Here is a 17,959-nt window from a genome sequence, read left to right on the forward strand (position 1 = left end):
TGGGCTACAAGGGTGGTCTCTAGTTGTCTAATACCTGGCCCTAGGGTGATTTAGGGCAGGGGAAATGTTGGCTTGGTGTTTGAGAGTTAGATAATAGAAGTGTAGACTTAGGATTGGTTGGTTGGTTTATGATAGCCATATTCCTTGGTTAGTTGTTTTATTATCTAGGAATTAGCTAGCCTGTGGAGGGGCACTCTCTCCCTGGCCAACAAGGCCCTATGATGCCAAAGTATCATAAAATATAGGAAAAAACAAAACAAAACATGTATTCACCATTCTTTGATGATTGTAGTACTTCGTTCTCTCCTCCTACCAGCAGTGTATGAGATTGCCAACACCAGGTAGTAGTATCTTTAATTTAAAAAAGAATTCCACAAAAAATGTTGGCTAATTTTAGCGTGTAAAAAGTCTTGTTTAGTTTTGCATTTCTTTGAGTTCTATTGGCATTTGGAGTCCTTTTGCAAATGATCTATCTTATAATGCTTATCATTTTATTGGTCATTAAGAGCTTTTTATACAAGGACATTACTCCAACAGGTCTAGTGGGTTAGGTTTTTTTGTGTGTGAAATTTTGTTGCCATAAATTTGAATTAATTTGGCAAAGTGATCAAAGGAGAACAGGTAATGGGATTGTGGGGTGGGGATTGTTAATGTGGGCATTGCTATCCCCCTCACCCAATTTGACTGTACAATTGATAGAAACATTACATTACCTATTTCTTCAAGAGCTTTAAAGATTGTTTAGAAGACATATGTGGAAAAATGCCTCTTTATTTCCATAACAAGAGTATTTCTTGTTTGGTGATATGAAAGTGAAAGCCTTTTTGTCTGACTGCTGTAGAGTGATCTGGTTGAATTTGGAACAAGAAATACACTGTCTTTCCATTAAAAAAAGTTTTTAAAACTTTGAAAAACACCCATGAATAGTTGAGTTTTAGTGTTCGCATAGTTTTGATAGGGCTGCTGTGTCTTTCCTGTATTTCTCCAATATGTAAATTAAACTTTCTTTTTTGTGAGATTGAGAGTATTGAAAAGTACTAAACAGGCACCTAAGCAAATGCTAAATGAATAGTTGAGAGAGCTATTGCAGAGTGTTAGGAATTTGATATAGATTTGGATTTGATGAATCAGAATTTTAGGAATGGAAGGGACTTTTACATACCTTGTAGTGTGTCACTGTATCAGAAGTTCTCAATCCTATCAGTTTATAATAGGTCTCTCACTTTCTCCCTGTTGACATTTTGGGCCAGATAATTCTTTGTTTTGGAAGGCTGTTCTGTACATTCTAGGATTTTTAGCAACATCTCTGACCTCTACCCACTAAGATGCCAATAGTCCTTACCCCAGTTGTGACAACCAGAATTTTCTCTAGACATTGCCACATGTCCCCTGGGGAGCAAAATCACCCCCAGTTTAGAAACACTGGTTTATAACAAAATGCTTTAGAATGCCCCTTTACCGTTCTGATAAAATTATACATACAACTTAAAAAAAAACAACATAATGTCCTCACTATAAAGGGAAATAATTTATAATTAAGTAATATGTATTTCAATATGTAAGTGAACAGTGTGACTAAATTAAAGAATACCCCTAGAAGGTGGTATTTCTCCTGTTCATGTGATGTCTAAATCTCCTATATTAATTTCCTGTATTAAATACTTAAAAATCACAGAGAAATATGCCTAGGCCTTGGAGCCAAGTAGGTCAGTGTTTGAATCCAGTTCTGTCACTTACTAGTTGTGTAACAATAGGCAGATTACTTAGTCTCTCAGAGAATAATTTGCCATCTATAACTGGGGATAATAATGTCTACTTCATGGTTTGATTTGAAAATTTAATGAGCCAGTATATAAAATAACTTGCGTAATGCTCTGTGAAGAGCTATATATGGATTATTTAATCCTTGCTACAATCCTAGAAGGTAGTAGTATTCTAGTTCTCATTTTTACAGATGGAGGGAAGGAACCAGTTTATAATTTAATCCCACTATATTATGCTATACTGTTTTCCATATACTACCTGATAAATAGGTGATAGTAATTATCAGCTCCTGTTATTACTTATTTCATTTTTTTCTAGCTTTGAGAGTCCCCCACCTCCAATATTAACATCTGTGCTCTCTCCTTGAAAAATTTACCTGTTGGTTTCAGATGTCCCCTTTCAAAGATACACAATTAATCTATTTTAGTTATTTATCAAAATTCTGATCTCTTTGTATGCATGACCTTGATATTTCTGAAAAGCTCATAAATAATGCATTCAACTTTCCTTATAAATAAAATATAACCCTTGTTTTTTATTATTTAGGAAGAACTTATTCTGATAAGTAACTCCTAATGTCAAATTTGTAGCTATATTGTAGCCTTTTTGTAATACAAGTGTAGAGAGATAAGAGATTATGTTTACATTGTACATTTTCAATGAAGGACAGTGTGTACATAGTGAATTTGATTTGTTTCACAATCTAATGAAACATGGTTCTAAGAGATATCTTAATGTTGCATTAGGCTTGACTTCTGTAGATGATAAAAACTCTTCAGAATAGTCTAAACCAATTATCTGTTTATATTAAAGGAATTGGTAATAACCAGAAATAATTAAATTTTTAATTAATTGTTCTTTTCTGTTCTGAATTGTATGTGTGAATATAATGCCCTGAAGGGTGGAGGATTGATATTTTATGGGTACATTATTTTTCAGCTAATTTAGACTTAAGCCCAAGCACAGAAATGGCAAGATTTAAACAAAATTAACCTTGGAGTCCTTTATATGGAACTTTAAAAACACTTTAAATAGGTTAGGATGTAGACCCCACACTACCCTCCATGTGTCACGATTATTGATGTGTAGCCAGTCTTGTTTCATCTATAATCCTCTCCTCACTTCCTCTCCTGGATTTTTAAAAACCAAATCTCAGACATTATATGATTTAATTTGGAAACATTTCAGTATATATGAAAACAGCCACAATACTGTTATGACATTGTAATGTAAAACTTTTTTAAAATAAAACAAAAAACTCTACAACATGGCTAAAATTGCACCAAGTATAGGTTGAAGGTAGCCTTGGCTTAATGGTAGTACAAGTGAAAGGATTTAAGGATAGTGTTAGATAGATTAATCTTATGGGCTAACAATGACAATGTGGGGATGTGACCCAAAGAAGCTACGGTATATTTATAGTATGTTATGGAGAGTATAGCCCCAGATATATAGACTCTATGCTGTATTGTGTTAGTATCAGAATGTCCTATTTTATGTAGAATATGACTAACTATAGTTTGCGGGGAGAGCAACTGAGATAATGAAGAATGTAGAAATTATTAAAGGTTTAGGAGGTGTTTCATCTAGAGAAGAAAGGAGAGAGCAAGTGTGGGATGTCAGATATTAGAAAATTTCCTCTCTAATTCTATAGGACAGAACTAATATCTCTAAGGAAGACGATTTAGAATTGTGTTACTAAAAATAGATATTTCTAATAGATGACCAGTTATCCAAGGGAGTGGGTGGGGGGAGGATAATCTAAAATCCCTGAACAGTGGAATCAGTGGCACCGTGAGGCAGTAAGCTAAGTTATTGGTTTATGTTTATGTGGAAGCCACCTGTCTACAAATAGATTCCTGCATGAGTTAGGAATTGGTGGTTTTCAAACTATTTTGACCTCTCTCCATAGTAAGAAATACTTAATTGCAACCCAGTATAAATGTGTAAGTAAAGATTCCCCCCGCCATCTGAAAGTAGAGTGATCCTATGACACCTTTTGTAAGCTGAAATAGTGTAAAGTGAACAAGCAATTACCATTGGTTTACATGAAAAAATATTTGTTCCCACACGCAAAAAAGAACCTACTACATCATACCGAATAACACATAAAACCTAAACTAACACTAGCATATAGTAAAAGCAGTGCCATTCTCACTGCTCGGGGTGCACACTGCCTCTGTAAGGGCATCCCTGTAAAACAAATGCTGAACACTGTTTTTGCTTTTTGCCTTTTTCCCCCTAAAAGCTAAAATCCTCTTTCAGTTAGTGAAACAGGTAATATTAATGTAGGGCTTTTGTAAAGGGTAAACAACATAAAACAAACTTTCAAAAAGTGGGGGATACTGATATCTGAAATACAAATTTCATTAAATAACATATACCCATATTAAATGTGTTGCTGACATTTTCTTTTATATTTCATTATTTTTAAAAGGCAGCTTGTTAATTACTAAGTTGATTTAACAACTCACTAATGGATTGAGACTCAATTTGAAATATACTGGACTAGAAAAATCTAAAATCCTTGCAACACTATCATCCTGTGGTTGTTTCTACTCAAATCATGTTAAACTAAGAAGTAACAATTAGACCCAGAAAATTCCACACTGCAAACACCTGGTGGTTATTAATTTCAATCATAAACGTCTGTAGGGAAATTGAAAATGAGAAAACATTCCTGTGTCCTTCAATTTTTCCCATCTCCACCCTTACCACCCTGCTACCACCTTCCTCAAATCAGGCTTTTAAATTGTTTCTTATTATTAATTCTACTTCTTTAAAGAATCTCTTCTTAAATAGTTTTTCCGTTATATCATTTGCCCCCGAATTAATATTGGGTGTCATTTTCTTTCACTTAGTATTTCTCCTGGATTCAAATAATATCTTCAGGTAGTTAACATAAACACCTAATCTTTTCATAAATAATTGGCTTTCTTATTTGACATCCATCATCTTTTAAAAAAATTTTATTATTAATTTCAAGTATATAGTACCTTAGACATTTATATAGTTTATAAACAGTCCCCTTAATTTCTTTCTCTCCTCTGGTTTTCCATGTAGCCATTACATTAATGCTAACTGCATTTCCACTGCCATGCTCCCCATCCTCGTGACCATCTATCAACTACTAATTTGTACTTTTTTAACCCTTCACCTTATTCTTCCAGGCCCGCCACTCCCCTCCCCTCTGGCCATCACCAGATTGTCCTCTATAGATGTGAGTCTGTTTTTGATTAGTTTGTTCTTTTTGTTCCTTAGTTTTCGCATATAAGTGAAATCATATGGTATTTCTTTCTCTGTCTGACTTATTTCACTCACCATAATAACCTTAAGGTCTTTCCATGTTGTTGCAAATGGTAGGATTTCATTTTTTTTTTTTTTTTTTTTTTACTGGCTGAGGAATATTCCATTGCATATATTAACCATAACTTCTTTATCCAATTGTCTGTTGATGGGCATTTAGATTGCTTTCATATCTTGGCTATTATGAATTGTGCTGCTATGAACATGGGGTGTGTAGATCTTTATGAATTATTGTTTTGGTTTTCTTTGGATAAATACCCAGAAGTGTGGTTGCTGGGTCAAAAGGTATATCCATTTTTAATTTTTTGAGAAACCTCCAGACTGTACCACCAACAGTGTCTGAGAGTTCCCTTCTCTCCACGTTCTTGCTAACACTTACTATTCTTTGATTTATTGATGATAGCCATTCTGACAGGTGTGAGGTGATATCTCATTGTGGTTTTAATTTGAATTTCTCTGATGCTTAGGGACCTTGAGCATCTTTTCATATGTTTATGTGTCCTCTGTGGAGAAATATCTGTTCAGTTCTGCCCATTTTTTAATCGGATTGTTTGTTTTTGTTGTTGTTTAATAAAACCCATTGCCTTAAAAGTATTCTCTTTTATCCGAAGCATTATGACATCCATTTGCTTTAAGAGAGTTGCAAAAAAAAAAAAAAAAAAGTAAAAGAAAATAAGAGTTTTCACTTTGATTCACAGAGAGGAAAGGCTAAGAAGTTGTTCTGTGTGAACTTCTTAACCGGATGTTACCTTATTTTAGAACTGGTTTTATCTCAGTAAATGGATAAGGTGAGAGGATGCAGCTTCTTAAAGTTGCTAAAATCAGAGAGAGATGTTTTGGGATTATGTAAAGTGAAATGATACGTTTATGTTGTACTAAAGAATTATGATTGTCTTTGTGTTATGGCAAAAGTGATTCCCAAATGCCATATCTATTTGTTTTAATATTGTAAAGTGATTGGTAATGTTAATCTAATAACCTGCATGTGGACTGCTCTTTGTAATAGTCTGTAGATCAGTTATCCCTGCGAGCCCCACCCACTCTTTCTCTTCTCCCCTTCTGTGAGGCCTGCTACGTAATTATGGATTTATTTAAATGTTAGCCTAAACAAATCACAGTTCAGTGGGTAGATTTATGGCAAATAATAATCATTTTTAGTAATTCTTAAAAGAAGCTGGACACAATGAGTTTTTAGATACCAAAAGGGGGCTATCTGGTAGGCCATTTCTGAAACAGAAGAGATTATGTTTTCAAGAAAATTAATCTATTTCAGTAAATTACTTGACCTGGGAAAATGTGTTGTTTTAAAAAAGCATTATTTGGTTATTTTAAGATATTTTAAGACCACCAAAGTAAATTATGTGCAATTTTTTATGAGCAGAAAGATTGAGATGGAACAATAAGATAAAATTATAATCATTATAATTAAAAGCACTTTAAGTTTTAATTTAAATCTAATCAATGTAATTTATTGGTGTTGTTTTTATTTATTTACTTATTTTACTGATAGCCAATCACTTCTATTTATTTCAGGACATAAGATACTTTTTAGACCCATGGATGATACTGAGTTATAACCTTGTTTATCCATAAGGTATTTTATTTTTCAAAGATACGTTCTAGAAATCACAAAACCAGATAGATTAATAATATAAATTTAAAAATTAGATTAAAAATGTAGATCACGGCTCTTATTCACTCTGTCCTGGCATTAAAGGTGTTGCGAAGATATATACTTAGAACACCACCACGTAGCCCAACATTTACAGACATAAGTGTTATCAAAAGGTCTTTCTCTGATTTTAGCAAAGGGAAATCATCCAAATTTTATTCTTTATACTACTTACGTGATTTAACTTTGGTACATGGTATTTATTACTGTTTCTCCTAGCAAGTTCTAGTTTTCTCAAGGCTTTTCCCCCAATTTTCTGGAAATAAAATATTTCCAACCTTCAAATTAAAATGTTATCTTCATAAATTATATGTAACAGGTTAGTATATTCACATATTCTTTCCAATTTCAGGCTAAGCAAAAACAGGCATTTAGAGCTATGTTAACATTATTAAAGCAAAAGACAATCAATGCAACTTAATATCAAAAGAAATAGTGACCTTCCATGCAGTGTTTTATGTAGGAAACATTGATTTTGACATATTTTATTTAAATGCCAGTCTGATTACACGTGATTGAAGAACATTCAAATAATAGACCAAAAAGAAACAGATATTAAAGATTGTAGTGATGCCACGCTTGGCTATGATCTCGCCAACATAAAACCACATCCACACCTTGGTGGCCACGAAACCATTCAGCAGAGCTTCTTTAACTGTGGGCTGTTTAAAGCTACAGGTTCGAGTGCTATTGACTATTTTTTTCAAGCTCTGAATAGCTGTAGGGATCTTAGAGGAACCAGCTCAACCTTGGCATCATAGTGCCAAAATGTGGCCAGTCGAGGCTTCAAGTAAGTCACAGCAGTGTTTACCAGTGCCAGGGTCTTCTCTGCGAGGTTACAAACTGGGCCATAGTTCTAGGATGGAAAGTCTGTGGCCTCAAATGGCCAGCTGAATGTCATCCCCCAGACTGCTGTAATTTAATAAGAAAAAAATTTATTTCGTTATTAGTTTCAAGTATACAGTACATTAGTTCGACATTTATATAGTTTATAAAACAATCCCCCTAATTGCTCTTTCTCTCCTCTGGCTCTCCACCTAGACATTACATTAATGCTAACTGCATTCCCTACGCTGTGCTCCCCATCCCCATGACCATCTATCAACTACTAAGTTGTACTTCTTTAACCCTTCGCCCCATTCTCCCAGCCCCTCAGCTCTCCTCCCCTCTGGCCATCACCAGATTGTCCTCTATATTTGTGAGTCTCTTTTTGATTAGTTTTTTTGTTCCTTAGATTCCGCATATAAGTGAAATCATATGGTATTTATCTTTCTCTGTCTGACTTATTTCACTCAGCATAATAACCTCTAAGTCCATCCATGTCATTGCAAATTGTAATTTAATCTTTTAATTATCCTTTGATTCAGAGAGGTAGCCACTCATATAATTTGGAATATTCTTTCCAGTCTTTTTCTTATATATTTTTTGAATAGCTCAAATTGTATTGCATATAACTTTTACCTTGTTCGTTTTAATGTAATTTTCCTGGCTTGATTTTATTCCATTGAGTGGATGTACCTACTATACTTAATAATGCCATTTTAAAATTCAGTGATACACAAGTTAAGAGTTCTGGGTTTCAGGAACTGCTCAGATTCTTTTGTTCCACTGGAGTTATGTTCTTTTGTGTTTTTTTTTTTTTGTTGTTTGTTTTTTTGCTTGAAATAGGTGTTTTCTTGGATCGTCAACATCCTTAAACAAAGAGGTTCTGATTGTAGTAATATTTGACCAAATGTGTTTTTTTCCCCTTTTTCCTATTGCTTATATCTCATATTTTGTACCATGTTAGAGGAATGTAGTAGTAGGATACCGTTTGGGGCTTAAAAATATTTTAAAGTTATATGTTCTCCCATTCATATCAAAATCAGGGAAGGGGATACATCTAAGAATTATCGAATCTTTCATTTATTTACCATATTCCTTTTTTGCTTCTTTCTGGGTTTTTGCTTAATTCAGATATTTTGAGTAAGCGATATATTTTTTTCTGTTTGGAAAAGCATTAAAAGTAGCCATAGCACAAGATAGTTTACTCCTTTTTTTTTATTACTCAAATAAAGGTGACAATATAAAGAATATGTGGAGTGGTTAACAAAGAGGGAATACTAATAACTCTCAGCTGCTAAGTTACAGAAGGCTTAATATTGTTGAAAATTAATATTAACACTAATTTGTCCATGATGCTTCGAAGAAACATGGTAGTGGGGAAGGGTATGTGCTGAAAGTGTAAGCATGAGACTAAGTCAGAATCATGAGGTTGGGAGTGGCCTTTCGTGGCTATGTACGAAGTCATTTGATTACTTTGCCTTTTTTCTTTATTCATTAAATAAATATCACTAATTTAATATTACAGCTCACGTTTATAATTTTTTTGTATGCCAGGCTAAGAAGTACTTTTTACATAAACTATTAGCTAATTATTGTGAAGTACTTGTCACCATGTTAGAAAAATAATACAGCATTTTGTGTGATGAGAGTTATTTTCAGTTTGATTTGTAATTGGTTGCTAATGCACTGGGACATGCCTTTTTGTAAACTTTTCTGCTGTTTTAAGCAAGGTGAATTGATTTTTTAGATGTAGCAGTAGAGGCATTATAAAAAGCAGTTATTTAGGCCTTTTTCTGTATTGTAGAATTGCAGTATATTAGAAGTACTTGAAGTGGATTTGAAAAATTTTTTTATTAAAAAAACAAGAATAAGGAAGTTACTTGGTATATCCTCCAAGGTTGATTCTTGGAATTGAGAAGTGTCTTGAAGCCTGGAGAGCTAGACCTGTGGGTGTGGGCGGTGTCTAAACTGTGGGTCAGAGCTAAGACAAGTTTGGAAGTAGGGGAAAAACACTTAACCTTGGCTGTAATTTTAAAGGCTGCATTTTAGTTTTTTTTGATTCATTAGCCTCAGTTCCTAAATGTAAATATAATGTTGAAAGGTGTGTGTGTGTGTGTGTGTGTGTGTGTGTGTGTGTATTTGTTGAAGTAAGAGTGGGTGGTAATATAGTTGTTGGGGAAAGGTAAGAACAGAAGGGTCTTGCTTTTCCCTTTTTGATTCCCTGTAGCCCTTCTCTACCTCATGCAGTAGTCTATAGCTGCCAGTAAAATTAAAGTGTTAAGTGGAAAACTTGTTTAATTTGTTTAAAATGTTTACTATTTGGGGCTGGACAATAAAAATAAGAGAAATAACACAGAGAACAAGTTTCCTTCATTATTTCAAGTGGTAAATATGACATAACTTCACATTTACCCCTTCTAATGGATTCTCCACCCCTCTCTTTCTCTAAAGATTATCTAATGTTCAAATGACCAGATGTCATTTTTTGCTTTGACCTAAAGACCCTAGTACTTGCTCCTCAAAATAACTCCTTACCGTTAATGACGTGGAACTCAAAGCAGCAGTCATTTCCTCTTTCTGCCATGGATTGTATCAATACTGTTAGATCTGTAGTGAGGCTAATCTGAACATGACATGGAAATGAACAAATATTGGTTTTAGTTCATTGTTTATTATCAAAGGAGTTGTAGAGAACTTTGAATAGCACATGGAGAAATTAATGAGTCATGATTCTAATACTGATAGATAAATCATTGGTGCCTTTTTTCACTCTTTTTTCTATGTACCATAAAATCAGCTCTCAGTTAAATTGAGTAATGGGTTGGGGGGAGGGGAGAGCTTTCAGAGATATTCTCAGATTTTGGTTAAAATTATAGGCAAATCATCGTTTTTTGGGGTGGCTTGTAGTAGAGACCTAGGCAATTAGGCAGCAACATTAGTACTGATAGGGATCCCCTGGAGGGATTAGAGTCAGCCTTGTGGCTGGACTGCTGTTGGGGCAAAGGAGGAGGTCAAGGGTTAGATTCCTGGATTTCCCACCCCTTGTTTGAACCAGAACCCTCTGGGTTTGATCAGGGTAGGCATTTATTTAATCAACTGTGGCCAAATTGTAGAGCCCTTAAAGTAAAAATGTGTCCCAATCCCTGCCACACTGTAGTCAACGTTAATCTAAAAGCCAGATAATTTCCCAGTAATTGAGAGTTCATACAGAATGTACAGTATCCTTTCTATATGAAAGACTTTTTGAGTATGATTTCAGTGTTATGGTAATGAGTCATCTTGAAATTGGAAGAGTATAGTTATCCTAATCAGGGAACTCGTTAGATTTTGCTCATGACACTTGAGAGAAACAAGCTAGCAAGGTTGGCAGTGGGTTCATTTGTGGGGTAAATAGCCCAAATAATCCAATACTTAATAATTTCAGAAGTGGATTGACATTCTGTCAGTTATACAAAAGGACTTCAGAAACTCTCTTTTGGGACATTTGCCATTTGTGATTCTCAGTATATATATATTGTTTCAGTTTACATGATTCATTCACAGTGCGTATGAATATCGAGTCTAATATTCGAGTCTTTTTTTTTTTAAGAAAAATTAGAATTTCTTTGAATATATTGGATCTTTGAAAGAAGCTTGACTAGTTGTTTCATTATAGAAATGTGCAACTGGAATACTAATTTATTCATGTAACTTAATTCATAAATAAAAGTTATTACTTGTTAACTATTATCTTTTTTTTCCAGTTTCTCTTCAGCAGCGGGTAGCAGAATTGGAAAAAATCAATGCAGAATTTTTACGTGCACAGCAGCAGCTTGAGCAAGAATTTAATCAAAAGAGAGCAAAATTTAAAGAGTTATATTTGGCTAAAGAGGGTAAGTTTATAAGTCTTCCCCTAGCCCCCATACTAAAACAGCCTTAAAATGTTAAGTTTCTTGGTAGTACAATGTCATCATTAGATAAACCTTGATTTTATTTGTACTTACATTGTCTAATAAAAGCCTATTTAGTGATTAGGATTAAGAATGGACTTAGAAAACAAATTGATGGGTCAAAAGCTATATCCATTTTTAATTTTTTGAGAAATCTCCAGTTTTCCATGTGGCTGTACCAGTTTGCAATCCTACCAACAGTGTATGAGCGTTCTCTTTTCTCTATATCCTCGCCAATACTTGTTCTTTGATTTATATAGCCATTCTGAAAGGCGTGAGGTAATAATTTCATTGTGGTTTTAATTTGCATTTCTCTGATGCTTAGTGACCTTGAGCATCTTTTCATATGTCTATTGGCCATCTGTATTTCCTCTTTGACCTAGCAGTTGCACTTCTGGATATTTATCCAAAGAAAACCAAAACAATAATTCGTAAAAATCTATGTACCCCTATGTTTATGGCAGCACAGTTTACAATAGCCAAGATACGGAAGCAACCTAAATGGCCCATCAACAGATGGTTAGATAAAGAAGTTATGGTTCATATATGCAATGGACTATTACTCAGCCAGTTAAAAAAAAAAAAAGAAATCCTACCATTTGCAACAACATGGATGGACCTAGAGGTTATTATGCTGAGTGAAATAGGTCAGACAGAGAAAGATAAATACCATGTAATTTCACTTATATGCGAAAACTAAGGAACAAAAAGAACAAACTAATCAAAAACATACATCTGTAGAGGACAATCTGGTGACGGCCAGAGGGGAGGTTGGTTGGGGTGCTGGGAGAAGGGGGTGAAGGGTTAAAGAAGTACAAATTAATAGTTGATAGATGGTCATGGGGATGGAAAGCATGGCATTGGGAATGCAGTTAGCATTAGTATATGTGCTGCACAAGTGAACACTGCAATTAGCATTAATGTAATGTCTAGGTGGAGAGCCAGAGGAGAGAAAGAACAATTATGGGGATCGTTTTATAAATTATATAAATATCTAACGTACCGTATACTTGAAACTAATAAAAACAAATAAAAAAATGCATTATTCAGATTTTTTCTTTTAACCTTTCTTTTAATGATAATATTTAATATAGTAAGTAGGCTATATAGTCCTGGGATACAGGACTTTCAGTGCTCTTAACACCTGAGAGATAGTCCCAGGCAAATCAGGACTCTTAGTATCTAATAATAGCCTTTGCCATGTTATATTAAAACTGATAGTTCATGGAATTTAACAAATATTCAGTTATTTATTAATATTTATTTAATACCTACTATGAGTTAGACATTGTGTCTAGGTGCTAGGTATACAGAAGTAAAAGAGTCATGTGGTTCTTTAACTCATAGAACTTGAATTCTAATGAGGAAAACAGATATTAAGTAATTGTATGAGTTGTTTGAAAAAAAAAAAAAGGCAAATAACATGAGAGCATATCATAAGGAACCTAATCTCAAGGATAAGGGAAAGGGATTACATTTTAGGTATTGACCTAGGAAAATATGGATATGATTTTCACAGCCCTCTAGACCAGTGGCTCTCAAATTTTAACATGGATAAAAATCACATGAAGAGCTTCTTAGAACATAAGGTTGTTTTCTCATGGCTTGTAGGAGGGCTGTTTCCTGCTTCATTTTATTCCTTTATAGACTGACAAGGAGATGGGAAAGCTTGTGTTCCTTTCTAGGCATGGTGGCACTCTGCAAGACACTGTGGAGGCTGGGATGAATGAGATACGGTTTTTATCTTCCAGAAAGTGTAGTCTACTGGGATAGATAATACATTTTGTACAGTGTTATGATTGTTTGAATATATGTTGTGTTGTGAGAAATAAGTTCTGTCTAATTCTTTATTATGTTCAAGTGAATTTGTTAACCTTTTCTTTTTAACATTTGTTTTAACATTGAACTGATGAGATACCACTTTAAACTCTGTGCGATGGTATGTTCTTGTCAAGTGACCTGTTATACCTTTAATGTGTATATATAAGGTCATGGCAGTATTTTCTGATAACCAATTCAGACTCACTATGATCTTGGCTAGTGACATCTCTCTTTCCCTTCACCTCTCACCCCAGTGATTCTGTAGCTTGATTATCTCTTCTACAGCTTTTTCTTTCAGTCTTCGCTTATTCAGTAAACTCAAATTAATCTTGTCCAAGGTTTGTTCATTTGCTTTCTATTTTTTTCTGTCCCTAAATAAAACTGTTAGGGTTTCCCTTGTTTTGTCTTCCTTGATATCATAAAATTGACTCTTCTATAAAATTTTGAAGAAATGAAAATGACCAAGAACCTCTCATTTCTGAAATACATAATCAGTTAGTTACATATATGTGTGTGTGTGTGTGTGTGTGTATATATATATATATATATATATGCGTGTGTGTATATATATATACACACACGCATATATATAATTTCTGATCTAAACAGTTCGTAATGTGGGTTCGCTAAAAAAACACACTTGGTATGTTAAAATTGCTTTGAACACATTAGACCCAAAAAATCTGTATGTATGTGTACTATTTATCTTTACTTTTTGAAATTCTCAATGAACTTAAGTTGACAATAAACAGCGATCCCCAACTTTTTTGGCACTAGGGACCGGTGCTCCTATGAGAATCTAATGCCTGATGATCTGAGGTGGAGCTGAGGCGATGATGCTAGTGCTGGGGAGTGGCTGCAAATACAGATGAAACTTTGCTTGCTCTCCTGCTGCTCACCTCCTGCTCTGCAGCCCAGTTCCTAACAGGCCACGGACCAGTACTGGTCTGTGGCCAGGGGGTTAGGGACCCTGCCATAAAGAACAGTTGAGGTAACTTTTTACAAAATTTCAAAAGGAATAATGTGAAACTTTTTGAGAGTTTTTGGTGTCATTTTTAAAGAAAATGCATAGTATGTAAGAAGTAGATGTTGATTTAGTTTCTGTCTTGGCTATTTGCCAATATCATAATATAAAAATCAAATTGGAAGATGTTCTCTAAAGCAGCAACTTGTATCATTACATATACAGCGAAGTATAAACCCTTTGTGATTATCACAGGTGATAACAGTGTAAACCATTGCTTTGATGTGTTCAGTAGTCTTTGTTTTATCTTTCATCAAACCAGGTCAAGGTAATTCTAGAAGTCCAAACATTGGTATTTTCCCCAATAAGAACAGCTTTTGCTTTGGTGCTTATTTGGAGATTACCTGAACTATAAGTGCAAACAGTAATGAGGAATGCTAATAAAAAAGGTTATTTTTTGACTCCTCTTATTGTCTCTTCTTACCTTATTACTCATTCTTATCCCAACTGACTTCAACTGGAAATGTTATAACTATTTCTGAAAGTTTTGTTACTTTCATGTTAAACTTGAAAAAAATATTTAATTTTCAAAAAAACATTTAATTTAGCTTTTCCCTTTACCCAACTTTAGTACGAAGTTTTGATACTGCAACAGTGTTTGTGTTTTGGAAATCCTCAGTCTTGGGCAATGAGTAAGAGCTTAGTACATGAGGCAGCCAACAAAAGGCCATAGAGTTCTCAATATGAAGGAAAATAGTAGAAATAGAGCTCATGTTAATCACCAGAAGATAAAATTTTCTAGTGGTATTCAGAAAGATTTTGTACATGGTCATAACATAAATAAAGCTCTCATGCTAACTAACCAGAGTTTCAGTAGTTACCAGTTAGATTTAGGTAGATATTTGTGGTTCAGATGCCATAAGCTTGCACTTAGATGTGAAAATAAAACTAGAGTATGTTTAAAAAATTAAAAATCATTAGAAATGTTGGAAATACAATAAATTGAAGATAAATAGATGGTAGACAGGGTACAGAGATTTTAATAAATTTGGAAATTTATTAAATTTGGAATTCTCTCTCCCAGTGAGACAGTGAAATACTAAAGAGCAGTTGACATAGAGGATGAATTGAATCTTCAACACACATCTAAAAAGAGTTCCAGGAGAAGAGAATGAAGGGAATAATGGAGAATATTTGAGGAAATAATAACTGAGGTTTCTCAAACATTAAGAAAAAAGTTGAGGTTCAACATAGGTACTTAGTACCAAGCAGGGTAAATAATAGTAAATTCATACTTTGATACATATTAAACTGTAGAACGAGAATGAAAAGGAAATATGGAAAGCTACCAGAGAGAATAAACAATTATGCTGACAGGAGATACCACGTAAGCAAAATAGATGCTAGGAGACAATGAAATAAGATTTTCAAAGTGAAGAGAAAAAGTAATTGTTAACCTAAAACTTTATATGCAGCTAAGTTATTCAAGAGTAAGAGCGAAATAGATATTTCAGGTGTAAAAAAACTTAGAGCATTTATCACCCACATAAATGACCAAAGAAACTAGTAAAAGTAACATTTTCACGAAGAAAAGTAAACATGGAATATATAGGCTATAAGGAACAATACCAACCACAGAAACTGATAAATCTGACTATATAAAAACAAAATCTTCTTGGTTCACTTAATTTTTTTAATAGAAGAAAGTAAAACAAATAAGGCAGTAATAACAAGATTGGGGCTTAAAGGCAAAAAGCATTGATGGAAAATAGAAAGCTATTATAATGAAAGAAATCATCTATCTTAACAAAAAAATCATGCTATCTTAACAAAATAGCATGACACATTATGTAAACCAGAAGGTAATGGAAATATAAGGAGAAATTAATAAATACACAAATAGGAGATGTTTAACATTATATCAATTGTGAGATCAAGCAATAGGTAAAGATACAGCTTTGAGCAACAGAATTTTAAAAAACTTGATCTCTGAGAAATTCTCTATGCAAAAAACTGAAAATGTGCATTTTTTTGATTTTTTTTTTAAAATATGCATTTCTTTTACTGTAGTTCCCCCATATCCACAGTTTTGCTTTCTGTAGTTTCAGTTACCTGCAGTCAGCTGAGATCCGAAAATATCTATCATCTATCTATCTATCTATCTATCTATCTATCTATCTATCTATTTATTTATTTTAGGTGAGGTAACCCTTGGTTGACCTCACAGATTGCAAGGACCTCGTCAGCTTACAATCTCTTATTTTTTTATTTTTATTTTTATTTTTTATGCCTACAACACCTGGTCTTCCTAGGTGGTCTCCCATCCAGGTACTAACCAGGCTCGACCCTGCTTAGCTTCCGAGATCAGATGGGATTGGGCTTGTTCAGGGTGGCATGGCCATAGACTGAGATCTGAAAATATTAAATGGAAAATTCTAGAAATAAAAAATTCATGTTTTAAATTGGATGCTCTTTTGTGTAACATGATGAAATCTTGCACTGTCCTGCTCTATCCATCCTAGGATGTGAATTGTCCCTTTGTCCAGTGTATCTGTGCCACATCTTTTACTTGCCTATTAGTTACTTATTCGCCGTCTTGGATACTAGATCAACTGTCAAAGTATCACAGTGCTTTTGTTTTCAAGTAACCCTTGTTTAGTAACGGTCCCAAAACGCAAGAGTAGTGATGCCAGTATTTCAGATATGCCAAAGAGAAAGCCGTAAAGTGTACTACCTTTAAAAGGTGAAAAGGTATGTGTAGGATAAAACAATATATATAGGTTTTGATACTGTTTGTGGTTTCAGGCATCCACTGGGAGTCTTGGAATGTATTCCCTGTAGATAAGGGGTACTACTGTGTATTCATAAGGAACACTCGAAAAATTGTCTATATCTCAAAAGAAGACTGAGCATATTTTAAAATTAAGCTACTCAACATGTTTTCTTACCTAATATAGTTAGCAAGATTTTAAACAACAATGGGAACTAAGAATGCATTCCTGTTGCTCATAAGTTAAAGAAATCACAATGGAGATTGCAGAATTCTTAAAATACAATGAAGATACTTGTGGAATGCAGCTAAAACAATACTTTGAGAGTAAGTTTATAATTTTAAATGCATTTATTAAAATTAATTTATTGAAAGACATAAGAGATTGAAAATAAATGATCTAAGTGTTCAACTCCAGAAACTAGAAAAAGAGTCAACCCAAGAAAAGAAGAAAGAAAATAATAGAAATTAATGAAGTGGAAAACAAAGTAACAGTTAAGCTCAAAAATCAAAAGCACATCTTTTGGAAAAACCTAATAATGAGGAAAAGACATAGATAGTATTCATACAGTATAAAAGCACAAGAATACTGTGTATGTCTATGCCAAAAAATTTGGAAATTTAGTTTTTCTAGGAAATATAAATTAACAAAATTAGCTCAAATAGAAAACCCGAATAAACCATAACCATAAGAGAAACTGAATCAGTAAACATGACTTACAAAAGATAACACAAGCATAGATTTTATAGGCAAATTTTGTTAAAACTTCAAAGAACAATTGTTCCTATCTTTTGTAAACTATGTCAGAAATAAAAAACCACCCAGTTCATTTTGTGGGGTTAATATAACTTTGATATCTAGACAAGAAGCACTAATATTAGCATACCAATAAACTAAACTTATTTAT

General features: G+C 33.7%; 1 protein-coding gene and 2 pseudogenes across 2 annotated transcripts in view; 1 reads left to right on the top strand and 2 right to left on the bottom strand.

Annotated features, from left to right (window-relative positions):
• The window catches only part of RABEP1 (rabaptin, RAB GTPase binding effector protein 1), a 92,453-nt gene that overhangs the window by 13,440 nt on the left and 61,054 nt on the right, over positions 1–17,959 (top strand). For both annotated transcript variants that reach the window (XM_011359744.2, XM_023530419.1), the window contains one exon: positions 11,311–11,439. In XM_011359744.2, coding sequence (XP_011358046.1) covers positions 11,311–11,439 — 129 coding nt within the window. The remainder of the gene's footprint in view (positions 1–11,310; positions 11,440–17,959) is intronic.
• LOC111739346 lies at positions 6,473–10,135 on the bottom strand (annotated as a pseudogene).
• Positions 16,569–16,687, bottom strand: LOC111739535 (annotated as a pseudogene).

Source organism: Pteropus vampyrus, unplaced genomic scaffold (assembly GCF_000151845.1).
Source record: "Pteropus vampyrus isolate Shadow unplaced genomic scaffold, Pvam_2.0 Scaffold50, whole genome shotgun sequence".
Classification (NCBI taxonomy): domain Eukaryota; kingdom Metazoa; phylum Chordata; class Mammalia; order Chiroptera; family Pteropodidae; genus Pteropus; species Pteropus vampyrus.